At 45.9% G+C, this 13,393-nt stretch overlaps 1 protein-coding gene across 10 annotated transcripts in view; it reads right to left on the reverse strand.

Annotated features, from left to right (window-relative positions):
* KMT2A (lysine methyltransferase 2A) overlaps window positions 1-13,041 on the reverse strand; it is an 86,009-nt gene extending 72,968 nt beyond the window's left edge. For 5 of the 10 annotated variants that reach the window (XM_081790360.1, XM_081790362.1, XM_060604890.3 and 2 more), the window contains exons 1-2: window positions 12,517-13,040; window positions 10,325-10,423 (exon numbers count right to left, since the gene is read on the reverse strand). In XM_081790360.1, the coding sequence (XP_081646486.1) occupies window positions 10,325-10,423; window positions 12,517-12,948 (531 nt within the window). In that variant the 5' untranslated portion in view covers window positions 12,949-13,040. Of the gene's footprint in view, window positions 1-10,324; window positions 10,424-12,516 lie in introns of all 10 variants that reach the window. The other 5 variants (XM_060604892.3, XM_081790363.1, XM_060604891.3 and 2 more) reach the window with 2 other exon arrangements.
* Window positions 13,042-13,393: the final 352 nt, after the last annotated feature.

Consider the following 13,393-nt stretch of genomic DNA (forward strand, 5'->3'; position numbering starts at 1 on the left):
GTACCACAACATGACCAGATCCCTCTGAATAGGCTAGAAAAATTAAGCAAACAAACACCAACATTGTTTTCAGAGATGGTTCTTTTTATTCCAAGAGGTTTGGGCCCCCCATATGCCAACTTTAAGTAGTTAACTTCATTCTGAGTTATACGCTCATTCAATTACAAGTTTCTACCATAAAACTGCAGCTTTTTTCTTCCAGCTTGTTGGTCATATCTTGGTACAAAAGTCAGGGTGCATCCTTCCTTCTGGGAAGATAGACGCACTGTTGAATGACCAATAGCAACTACAGTAACACGAGGTTTTCACTTCCTTCTCTCTGAAGGTAAACAGGGTTTATCATTCGGTAAAGTCAGTTTTCTGAAGGAGCAACATGAAGTTAGATGTCAAAAGTGTCAACATTCTCCTTGGCAAAACCACAAAGCCACCGAGTCAGCCAACATCATTTTGACCTAATATTTTTCAGGAATTAATGTTCCATATAGGAGCTGGGAAGTTTTGTGTTCTTCGTATCTTGAAAAACCAACTGACTCTCCTCTGACTACCACATCATATTTGGAAGTTTGCCATCACATTCTGAGAAGCCTACATTCTGTGGCATTAACCTATTCAAAAAAAAAAAAAAGTCCCCGGTATTTTTTTTTATTATTACTCCACCTCTAGAGTCTCTCAAGTAGAATAAAGAATCATGAGAATTATTCTTTGCGTTCATAATCGCTTGCTTTCTGAATTTATACCTGTAGGACTAGCAATGAAAAGTTCCAGAAAAAGTAAGAATCTCTTATATTTCCAATTCCCAGAGTTTCTTAAGTGACACCCGATCTTACAGTTAGGGAGTCCAAAGTGCCCTCACTTTGCCACCTTGCAGAATTCCTGCAAGAAGCCAGCTACGTCTTTGACCTCCAGTCATCTACTGAGACTGTCTGGTTAAGAGTAGACAGCATTTACTATATGCAACTTAGAAACCTCATTATATGTATATGACCTTAAATAAATCTCGTGACCACTTCACCTAAAAGAAGGAATTTATATACAATTCCAGGACTAAATTCAAAGTCCTAAAGCTTCAGTAAAACAATGAACATTTTGGAACTAAGAATTGGGAGGAAAAAGAGCTGGCGTAAATATCGGCTCTGCCCAGACTCTTGTAATCTATATGAATAATCCCAATTCACAGTTTTCACTCTGACTGTACAGGAAATGCTTTCTGCAACCCAACATATCTAAAAAGGTTTCATTCTGAGTGATGCAAGCCCTCCACGCAGCCTCAAAAACCAAGGGTCAGAAGCCTTTGTAATCCTCATTCGCATGAAGCAAACTTGTATTAGACAGGGAAGGATTTACAAAGCACTCGTTAGAATAGGCCCACAAGCAGTGGAAACCTTACCAAGGGCTATTCTGCAGCACATCTCTTGAAACTACAACTGAAAACGGACATAAAAGCTACAAACACTTGTTTCCTATATTGAGACCGCACCTACTGTTTTCCCCAGTTTCTCTGGATGTTAAGATTTCTCTCTTAGCTCCATTTACTGAAGTCTTATTCGCCTATAAAACCACTATAACATCATTGCATAAAGACATTTCTCTGGAGCTGACTACTGAAAGTTAATTATTGCCACAAATTGACGATTCAAGCCAAATACTCAGGGAGCCAGTAGGGCCCCAGGACCCCTGGGGGAACATTAAGAAGTCTAAAACATGATCCATGCTTTATTTATTTATTTAGATCCTCTAAGATCTGAATAAAAATACACTTATTGATTCACAGAATGAGAAGGTAGCTTGAGAGGTCATCTTATACATATACAGGCAGGACCGTACTTTAAAAATTCACCTCCACAGAAGATCATAAAGCTATTCTGGTTATCTTTTTCATCGTCACTATAGTGACAAACGTCATTAGTAACGAGTTCTTTACGTATCTACCCTTTGCTTCAGTTTAAACCTATTTTTCTCTTACTCTAGTATCCACTGACTTGGAAAAGAACTGGTTACCATTCCTAATAATAGACCCTTTCAGTGACTTTTGAAGAGTTATTAAGTTGCCTCTTAACCTTTCATTCTCCCAACCTTTCCTCACAGGACTGACTTCCAATCATATAATCATCTTTTGAGTCTCCTCAGAACCGCCTCCAACGTCTCCTCATCCCCTTTAAGTTGAGGAACCTAGAAACGGAAACAACACTCAAGTGAGGGGATGGTCAGCACTGGCATTATCTATACAAAAGATGACGGCATCATGTCAGGATAGCTCAACATCACTTGTAAAGCCCCACCTGGTACTTTTTTTTTTTTTTTTTAATTTTTTTTTGATGTTTATTTTTGAAGGAGAGAGAGGGACAGAGCATGAGGGGGGAGGGGAAGAGAGAGGGAGACACAGAATCCGAAGCAGGCTCCAGGCTCTGAGCTGTCAGCACAGAGCCCGACATGGGGCTCGAACCCATAAACCACGAGATCACGACCTGAGCCGAAGTCAGAGGCTCAACCGACTGAGCCACCCAGGCACCCCCCACCTGGTACTTTTACAGAAATGATCTTCGATGGCTCTTCAACGTTCCTCTGCCACACTTAAGTTAGCTTCCTATTTTGAAAACATTACTCACAATTATCCTGCTTATTAATAAGTCTTGTACAATGTAATAGCTTATGTCATACTGTCCTGGCAAAGTATTCCTAAAAGTTGTGTGTGTACCAAATTTTCAATTCAACAGACATTCACTGACCACCTTCTATATGGAAAGTCACCACGATAAACAATACAAAACCTAATCGGTGACTTGGAAATGGTCAAGTCTTAAGCAAATCACAGTCTAGCGGGCGAAAGACGGACACAATCAAAAGTATTTACAACATAAAGCAACCTGGAGTAAATTCTTTAAGGGTGGTATTAAGTACAGTAAGAAAAGAGGAAAGGAGAAGTTGACTTTCCACTAGTAGTGACATTTGTCAAAGCTTCTTGGAAGAGGTGGGATCCGGGGATCTGAGCCGTGAAAGAAAAATAAGCCAGAGGCAGGGCAAGATGGGAAAGACTTTAAGGCAAAAGAGAAGCGCTAGCAAAGGTATAAAGGCAAGTGCAGACAGACCACAGAGAACATCTCAAGATGGTCGAAGCATAGAAGTGAGAATGTGTGTTTCGGGAGATAATGTTGAAAACGTAGAAATGTAGGCCATAAAGGACTGAGAATTTTAAATCTTATTTTATATTCAGCGAGGAGGCAAAGGGTTTTAGGAATAAAGTGACATAATCAGATGTATATTTAAGAAAACCACTGGCAACGCTGCCTATAGTGAAAAGGAAGGCAGGGAGACCAGCTACGAGATTATGGTAATAATCCACGCAAAGGTAATGGAAATGTAAAGTAGGATGGTAAAAACAGAACGGCGGGGACAGATTAAGGAAACGCCGCAAGGGTATCACGGACAAGCCTCACGAAACTAACTGGACGGGGTACGGAGAGCAAAGAGGTGACGCCAGCAACAGAGGGAGCACGACTGAGCCTTCCGATGGACACAGGTTTAGATGTGAATTCTAGCTCTGTTGCTTCCTCGCCATATGACTTCGGGAAACCATTTAGCTTGTCTGTGCTTCAGTTTCTCCAGCTGTAGACGATGGGGTGTACTCGGTATTTCAGCAAACCTTTTTTTTTTGTTGTTAATTTTTTTTAATGTGTTTATTTATTTTTGAAGGGGAGAGAGAGAGAGACAGAGCATGAACAGGGGACGGGCAGAGAGAGAGGGAGACACAGAATTCCAAGCAGGCTCCAGGCTCCGCACTGTCAGCACAGAGCCCGACACGGACCTCGAACCCACAACCGTGGGATCGTGACCTGAGCCGGAGGCAGAGGCTCAACCGACTGAGCCGCCCAGGCGCCCCCTCAGCAAACCTTTTTTTAAGAGGTAAGGAGTACTGTATGCTTCCTCCTTAAGCATACTACCCTCTACTAGTTATTCTTAAACTTTAATCTGGTTCTGATTATTCTACTCGTGATTATTTTGTATTTCTCAAGCTAAGTTCCAAGCCCCAGTATGGTAACCTACAACTCAGCATTTATTCTATAATTAAATTATTAATCGCGTTGATCTCTGTAGACCAACACTTAATTCTCCCCACGCTGAAACTTGAGAGCAAATGTCAACGAGTTACCAAGTATAGACGAATGGAGCTGAACCTGGGGACCCTGAAGAGCCTCAGAATCATGGCAGGGGATACCCAAGTACTTATAGTCATTCATAAAAAGGTAAAGAACACTAGTTACAGGGACAAAAAGTAGCAACTCCCACAAAGGTGCCTTGGCCTGATAACTATGCAACTCACCGAGGCACTGAATTCCTCAGTATCCCACCTGCCTATTTACTGTCTTGTTCTTTCTCCTCCCTTTTTTGCCTTATCTCTAATTATGGGCTACCTGGACACCGACGGTACCCACTGTTGCCAAGATGTGTGTGGCTGGCCTTCAATCTGGTTACACCTAGCTTGTTAATGAACTTGACACGGGGACCCAAATCAAGAACATTCTAAAATCAAGATTATACAGCCCTCAAATAGGTATGTATGTGCACACATATACACGCAGACATCAGAGTAATAAAACCCAGTTATCTCGGCAGAAAAAAAAAAAGATGACAGCCCTCATGGACTTTCGTGGACTTTGAGTCCTAATAATAATTAGGGATTTCTATGTGCCAGGCAAATTGCTGAGTACTTTGCATGCATAATTTCAATTAAGCCTCACAATAATTTTAAGAAGCTTGATTACTGCTAATTTACAAATGAAGACACCGAAGCATGGAGAGGTTAAGAAACTTTTCCAAGGTCATTCAGCCAATAGACCGGTGCAGCCAAGATTTGAACCCAGGCAGTCTAAATTCAGAGCCCATGGTCTTAACAGCTCTTAATTACTGTGCTATACTATCTCACACTATTACAGATTAGATAATGAGATTCTCCCCATCCTTTATAAAGGTATTTATATACGCACAAATAAAAAATCCTAGCCGGAGAGATTACAAAAGGATTTCCTCATTAACCAAGCTGAAAGAGATGTTATCCACATGGTTTTACTGCTTATAATTAAAGGCAATCATCTAGGAACACTGTTGTATGTTTGCGTTTGATCTAAAAATTAGTCAATACTCATGGATGGACAGAAGTTGAATATACACATGTGTACGTATTTGTTCCTCTAGGTGTAGATATTTATTATAGAGACATTTGTGATTAACTTCCCCCAGTTTTTCAGAGCTGAGATAGTACAAAGGACGGCTTGGTGAAAAAACTGTACTCCAACCACACTCCTCAGCAGTAATATTACTCTCCTAATTCAAGACAGAAAGCCACAGTTACTTTGATGCTGTAAAAGGAGAATGAAACAATGGTGCTTCAGCAAAGCACAGATCGGAAGGGTTGGACCTCCCTAAAACAGTCCCCATGTTTGAAAGGTTCATCGCTCATACAGCTCAAAGACATCAAACCATCTATGCCCAAACATTCCAACCAAACAAAACCAAAAATGCAAGAAAACAGATAAAACATATGAGAGAGACTCCCAACTCTAGAGCTAAATGCCAGCGGGATAGATCCAACCCACTGGTAGGACACAGAGCACTGCTGCAGTGATAATTAAAGGTAAGTTTTCTGGGGGAAATCCCTTCGGTCTATTTGTCAAATAGAAAAACAACTACTCATTTCAAAGGAAGGGGAATTTTCATACCCAGTACAGAAAACTGCCAACTAACTCTTACATTTATGTCTTTATTTCCTTAAAACTAAGGCTCATTAAATATGTCCGGCATCTAAAAAGTTTAGCCAAGTGTGGCCTCTAAGAAGTTTCGTACTAATCCTACCAGAGGACTTCTATCGTCCCAAACAACTACAAATCACACGACCAAACCCGTCTTTCAAATATCTTAGTCTTTGAAAGCAAGCGTCTGGCAGTGTAGCCTCATGGTCGGCTTCCCCTGGTGTGTAACCTGACAAGGTACAAAGCTCATTGAAATATTTAACAGTGGTGGTATGGATTTCTCTGGATAGGTCAAGAAAAGCAGCTCATCCTTTTTAAAAACATAAAGAACCATTTTATGGGATGTCATTCCCTCTGTTCAAGTGTCTGTGTATTTCCTCGGGGCTTTCTCAGAGATCTTATTGAGGGGGAAAATGAAAAGGCTAACAAAAGGACCCCTTTTCTCTCCCTATTCCCAATATAATCCGCCTCGGCCACAGGGCCAGTAGCATCCACACTGTCATAAATGCCAGCAATTAGAGAATTAGGCCATAAAACCACCCACTCAGGTATAAGAGCGCGGGCCTCCAGCTTTATTTAATGCATGCCATAAAGATCCTGTACTTCCTTCTTTCAGGCCTTCTTCACAACCAACGAAATGACAATAACAACAAAAAAAGTAGCCCTTTGTCTGCCTGCCCCATACTGATGTGATCAATGAAACCATCTGGGTCCAGGTGAAGGATTTAAGATTCCTTTTTCCTAATAAAGACTCCATTTCCTCTCACATGCCACATTGAGATCCATTAAAGGCCAGGCTGCATTTAGAGCAGTGATATGATGATGGAAAGTGAAGTGAAATGACATTTTCCAATTATTTGACTTTACTCTGAAACTACTCTAGAAGCCTAGCCAATTCCTGAACTTCTCAAGAAATACTGGAACCTACAAGAGTATTCTTCATTAACTCAATAATTTCTAGAACCTCCTGAAGTCTTTGCTAATGAAAAAAGTTCATTCAAACCTGAAAGTTAATGTTCATTCAGTCTGCGTTTTACAATCTGATACAGTTTAGGAGCAGATCAATAACTTCATATGATTATCTTCACAACCTACCGGTCCACACAAATCCCGAGTGTGTGTGATTTACTCCATGATAAAGTTGTATTTATCAAGCTTTAGACCAAACTAGGTAAGACCCACACAAATACTTTTTTCTAACAGTGAGCTCTTCAGGCTTCCTCTTTCCGCTACGGCCCATGGGGTTAAAAATAGGATTTAGAAAGTACAGGTATGTTATGTCAGACTCATTAGTAATGTAACCTTTCTTAATCCCTGGAAATAACATGTGCAAACAAAAGAAGTTCCCATCCCAGCAATCCTAGAATAAATTCCTCCCCAAGTAGTGACAGTCACATAGCTTCCCCCTTTCTCAAAGGTCTATGCCACTGGGCTCTCCACCTTGGCAGAGGAAAAATGGAAAGACAAGATATTCACAAAAGGCCCTACCAAAGGCCTTCAAGTTAAGTGCTAGAAGGAAACTGAAGTTCTGTGCCAACACTAGTGGAATGTGGGCAGGCACAAAGAGGTCTTAATTAGGAGACCTACAATTAAAACAGTGAGTCTCCAAAAGAGAGAGAAGAGTCTGTTCTGCCTCCGAGCAAGCAAGGCACCGTTGCCCCCCTCCCCCGCCCCCAGCTACGGGGCAAGGAAGGCAACTCGCGGAGTCGGAGTCTGCACAGATGCTCCACGGAGGGACAGCTCCAAGGTGAGCAAAGAGATGGAAAGTGAGTCAAGATGGGAGTATTTTCTCTTCTCCACTTCCAGTCAGGGGGCAAATCACTATTTTGTGAATGATGATTCACTAAAGGGGAAGAACTGTGCCTTCAGAATATTAAATGGAAGGAAAAGACTGGCACATGTCATATGCTTTTCAGTGAGAATGAAGAAAAGTTCTCAAGACTGCCTTTCTGATGCTCAGTATAAACCAAAGTCCTGCATTTCACAGCTTAGTAACAGCTACTCCGGGCAACGTAGGTACTGTCACTCTGGATGCATATATTCGTTAGCGCACAGAAGTTTTCTTCTCATTTAAAAGCTGTCCCACCTAAAGGAATACACCACCTGGACTGAAATACTTCCCTTTTGCAGTCCGGAATCCACAACACTGAAAACCTGAAACAAAAGTCAGCCAAACGAGAGGGCCTCTAAACACAAGACAATGACTTGTATTTAAAATCTGATCTTCAACTGTCTATAAATGAAATTGGTCAATTTCAACAAAGAGCTTCTCCCATACAGGTAAGTCCTTCTATCTTCATACAATGAAAACTTTCCCACTAAGCTGGAATTTCTCTTCCCAAGGATAACACCGGTTAACTGGGCAAACGGACTAACATTAAAAATTACCAAGTAGGCTCACCGACTCTTGACTCTTTAAATAAACTCAGAATACAAAGTTCTGACCCGGCCCCCCAAAAATAATAGAATAGAAACGAATCAGAATACTGGAGCAGAAAAGATTCATGAGCTAATATTTAGCCCGACCTTTTCATTGTACAGATCAGATATGTAAGGTTAAAAGTGAACTGCCCAAGGTCCCATCACTGGTCAATGAGAGATGAGGGCGGGGAGAGCCCTTGTCCGCTGACTTCCATGCTGAGGCTTCTTCTGCTCCGCTTGTGTTCTCTGCTTCACTTTCTTTCTGTCAAGCTCAGGATTAGCTGTGAAGGTGATGAAGGAACAACTCCCCCTCTTGGTACACATGCCCAGTGAACATCCAAAACAAAAAACAAAATCACTCTCCAACTGCCCTTGGCCTACAGGAACATCATCTTTTCTAGGCCCAACCCAAGAGCGTGCCTTGGTCCACCTCAACTAAACTGCCGTTTCGAATGAAAACAAAGATCAACCAATGCTGTCATTCAATTTCCACTTAGATCTACTTAAAATGTGCCATGTTACGATCGCAAGGGAAATTCTGCCTTTAACATTTTATGAGGTGGTTAAGGAAGAAGGTAAGTGGACTGTGAAAGTAATAACCGAAGACTAGCTGCTGATATATAAACCATTTCTGGGGTTTCTATTAAAAACAGCTCAAATTCGAGTCGACAGAGAAGATGCCGTGCCATGTTTATTGAGATGGCACCGTATGGTGGCATTAACAGGACCTGAGACAATCCTCAGAAAAGTGGGACAGTGTGGAGGGGAAAGGGAGACGAAGAAGCAGACCTCTGTGATTTCTTACTGTGCTCAGTTAAGTCAAACTTAAATTCGGCTTCCTGATTGTCAGACAAAAAGCCGAAACAGAGGAGACCAGCAACACCTAAATATTTGCTTAAAATAATCCCGTTCTGACAGAAGTTGGTCATGAAGAACTGTTACACGTAGTCGTTACCCAGAGATATTCAGTACAAGGGAAGTTACGGACCTGTGGCAGTGAAGGACAAGTCTCCGTGGCTAAAGGAGTTTAAACAGGGAAGTGATCTGGAAGTTCTATCACCTTTCAACCACCTGAACTTACTAGCTGTGTAAGTATCAGCTTACATTTTGTTATAGACAAGTTATTGTCATCACTTAAAGCAAACCAGAATTTCAAGAGGCTAGCCTCATTTTAGGTCACGAAACCATTTCTTCATGAATCCAGACAAGGCTTGATACAGATCTGTGAGTGAATTCTGAGAAACAATCTTTAGAATTCTATGTCAGCCCAGGGGAACCCTGAACTTCCCCTCTGGAATCTTATCATTGATTTGTGAGACTCTGTAACAAAACGCTTGGTTTCTACACTGAAAACTACCAGGTCAAAGGACCCAATCACTACGGTTTAGTACTGAACCGTACTATGGGTTAGTACTAATCAACACATACCATCAACCCGTATACATCTTAGATTGCCTCTAACTACCACATAAAAAGCCTACCAATGGAACAACAGCTCATTCAAACCCAATTCAGAAAAAATACTGAAATTTAATATAAGGAGTCAACCACTCTTCTCATTGTCAAGCAGCAACAACTGTTCAGGCAAAAGTTTTAAAGAAAAAAAAAAAAAAGTACTAATATGATCTTATTTGAAGTAACTGCAATTCCTTAACAGGCTTTACACTACACACTACTGCTAAGCAAAATAATGCCAGTGGATAAGGAAGTGTTAGCACCTGATTAAAACTTTAAAAGTGATTTGTCAAAGACCAACAGATAAAATATTCTGGTGCCCAGACATTAGGTCCCTGAATCCAGGTGGTTCTCTTTCTAACCAGTCTCTTGAAAAGCTACGATTGGAAGCTGTCAGCATAAAACTTTGCTTTTGAATAGGTGATAACATTTGGAATGTGAACACTTGGTCCCTCAATACAAAATACATAAGCATGCTACACAAGGAGAAAATACGTCTCAAGATCCCTTTAAAATAGACTAACTTCTCCTAATAGAGACTTTCTTATCATACTCAAATATACATGGGGCTAAAATTCTACATATAACCAGGCAAGTCTCAATTTTGAAAATAAGCAGGTAAATGAAATGTCAGTAAGTCTTTTTTTTTTTTTTTTTTTTTTTTTTTTGCTGCCGTATCTTTTAAAAAAGCAAAATCAACTCACATTTAAGCACCAACTCCATGCAAGTAACCTGAACGGTTCAGTCTTTTTGTCATGTATGAGGCCTTTGGTTCTCCAACTACATGGGATCTGTGTTGTTAGCTTAAAAAATACAGAATTGGCCTTTCAAAAAAAAATAATAATCTACAGCAACCAATAAATAGTCTCAAACAACCCTGCTGACTGCAGCTGCCTTCTGAAGGCTGGGAAAAGGAGGTGGAGACAGAGCGGAGAGAGGCAGGGAAAAGGGACGCTGCGGCTAGCTACATAGCAAGGAACACGCCCCCATCATGTCCTCCTTGCTCTGTCAGAAGGCGGGCTGTTGTCAGTCTCCTGATCAGGCTGCCTTAGAAACGATTTTTAAAAGGAGGCAGGAAGACTAACAACTAAAAAATGCCAGCTCCTTGAAAGGAGGGGCCAGGGTCTCTGGGATCTTCTCCCTCCCCTTCTTCCCAGGATCTTTCCGTATATCTAAAGGGGTGCAGGGCACAATAGGGGACAAGGGGTTTGCCCGGGACCAACGGCAGAGCACGCAGGAAACGGCTGGTTGTTATCTTTCCCTTTCTGTTTCAATCAAGAGCACTCCAGAGCAGCAACCCCCTAACCCCCCCCCTTCGCTTCAGCCCCTAGCAGCTGCTCTTCCTCCTCCTAGCATCCCCCATCTCATCCCCCCTCCCCTACAATTCAAACTCCCCCTTCTGCATCCAATGGAAAACAAATACGCAACGCCACTGGCTGAACCTGAACTCAACTTCCCTTCCCAGGGCAACTTTCCTTTTTGCTGAAGGGGGCTGAGTAACGCTGATCAAGGCATCCCCATTCCTGCCCCAGTACTAATGGGGAAGGGGCAAAACTCTTGAGCCTTCGTCCACCTTGGGTCCCCCTATAAGAATCAGAGAGATAACCCTAACTCCTCCTTCTAAGGAATAACTTTGCTTCATGGCCCCCCCTCTTTCCCCCAACCAAAAGCAACCACCACCAGAAGCATAATAAAGTAAAACTGTCCCTTATCTACTCTCCTCACCCCAACCCTGCTTCCCCCACCCCTTCCAAGCCCCAGGATTGGCCTAGGAAAAGGTGGATCAATAGTGAAATGACGGAGAAAAGGAGAAGGGCGGGAGGGAGCTAGGGCTGGAGACTGCGTGCTCTCAGGCGCAGTGGGTGGGGTAGGAGAGCAGCTGCTTCCCCTGGGAGGATGCTGCCCAAGTCCCCCCACAAACACCTCCCCTCACAGGGGCCCCCTTCCCCAGAGCTGGAGGGAAAGCCTGCCTCCTCTCCAGGGGGAACGGTGGAAAGCGGCTCCTCTCTGAGCCTAGGGGACAGTGGACTGTTTTCCTCTCAAAGATGCCACCAATCCTTCATTCTAAAGGAGGGAAAGGGTGGAGTGAAGGTAGAGTAATTCCCTGCTACCAATAGGCTAGAAACTGTAGCTCTGTAAGATGGGGGAAACAGACTGCTGGTCGAGGAGATCACCGTTATCTTCAGCGGGAAAGGAGGTGAAGGGAGGCAAGGTGAAGAGGCAAGTAGATTCTTCCTGGCGGGGTAGGGAAGGAGGAGGGAGGATCTCTCTGCACGGGGTGGGGGGTGGAGGGTGGAGGTGAAGGAAGGGGGAGTGGCTGGTAGTGCAGGGACCTGGCCCGGGGATGGGGCGAGGGTTCATCAGGTTTTCGGAAGCAAGGTGCTGCAAGAGACATCGGTCCCCAAGGGGTAGGAGAAGAACGTGGCCCTGGATGAGGCCATCACCCGAGAGATGCCCAAGAGGAAAACTGCCCCAAGAGTAAAACATCTGCCCAGAGAGGGAGGCGGGGATGTGGCGGGATCAGGTCTCTAGGAGGGAGGGAGGGAGGAATCTTGCTCGGATGAGGTAATCTGTGAAAGGGAGGAGGGGTTCAGTCCCGGGATGGGAAACCCCGGCGAGGGGTCTGTGCCAAGGGATTTGGGGAAGGGTCAGGGGAAGGAGGCGGGGGGGCAAACGCCCTCAGCCGGATGGGTCCAAACCCCGGGGTGGGAGCGCCTAGGGGTCTGCACCCATGTATGGGGGGGGGGGGGGTCCCAAGATGGGAGGGCCGTTTGCCCCGGGTCAGGGACCCCAGGAGGGTCCCGGAATTGGGATGCTCCACAATCCCGGATGGGGGAGGGGAGGGGGCTCCGCAGAGGGTCGAGACCCCGGGCCTGGGGGTTCCTCGCCCCCTTACCTCTCCGCTGCCGCCTCCCCCGCCGCTCTCCCCAAACACGGCCCGGAACCGGCGCAGGTTGGTGCCGATGGCGGCCGAGACCTGCAGCGCCGCGTCGAAGCCCGGGCCCACCCGGAGCAGGGCCGGCCCAGAGGAGGCTGAGGACGATGACGAAGACGAAGACGAGGCGGACGACGAAGAGGCTGCTGAGGCGGCGGCCGCTCCCCCTGGAACCCCAGCCCCGCTGCTTCCCGCCGCCGCCGCCGCGGCCGCCACAGCCGGGGGGGAGGGGGGCGCCCCGGGGCCGCCGCCGCCGACCGGGGGCCCGGGGGGAAGCAGCAGGGCCGGGACGCGTTGCCGCGGGGCGCCCCCCAGGCCCCGGCGCCCCCCGCCGCCGCCGCCCCCGGTGGTCCCGGGTCGGGCGGGGAAGCGCCACCGACAGCTGTGCGCCATGTTCGCCCCGTGAAGTGAAGCAGCGAGAGGGAGAGGCGACAACACAGGGGGGCGGGGAGGCGGAGGGGGGGGCCGAGGGCCCCGGAACCTGCCTGAGCCGCTCGGCGCCGCCCGGCGGCCTGCACCCAGCCGGCCGCTATGCAGAGCGCCGGGCCGCGCCCGCCCGCCCCGCAATCTGTATAGCGGGCTCGGGCCTACGCTCCAGACGCCGGGCCGCGGCTACGCCAGGCCGAGGCCCGGGCCGCCGCCGCCCGCCCGCCCGTCCGCCCCGCAACCTGGATAAGTGCATGCCCCGCCCTCCGGGAGCGGCATTGCTGGGGAAAAGGAGGGGGGAAGGAAGCCCAGGAGCCCGACGCGGAGCGCGGGTTCCGGGGAGAGGGGGAGGGGGCGAGGACTACAGGGAGGATGGAGGCGGAGGGAGCCCGGCCGCCTGCAGCCTCGAGAG

Source organism: Panthera onca, chromosome D1 (assembly GCF_046562875.1).
Source record: "Panthera onca isolate mPanOnc1 chromosome D1, mPanOnc1 haplotype 2, whole genome shotgun sequence".
Lineage (NCBI taxonomy): Eukaryota > Metazoa > Chordata > Mammalia > Carnivora > Felidae > Panthera > Panthera onca.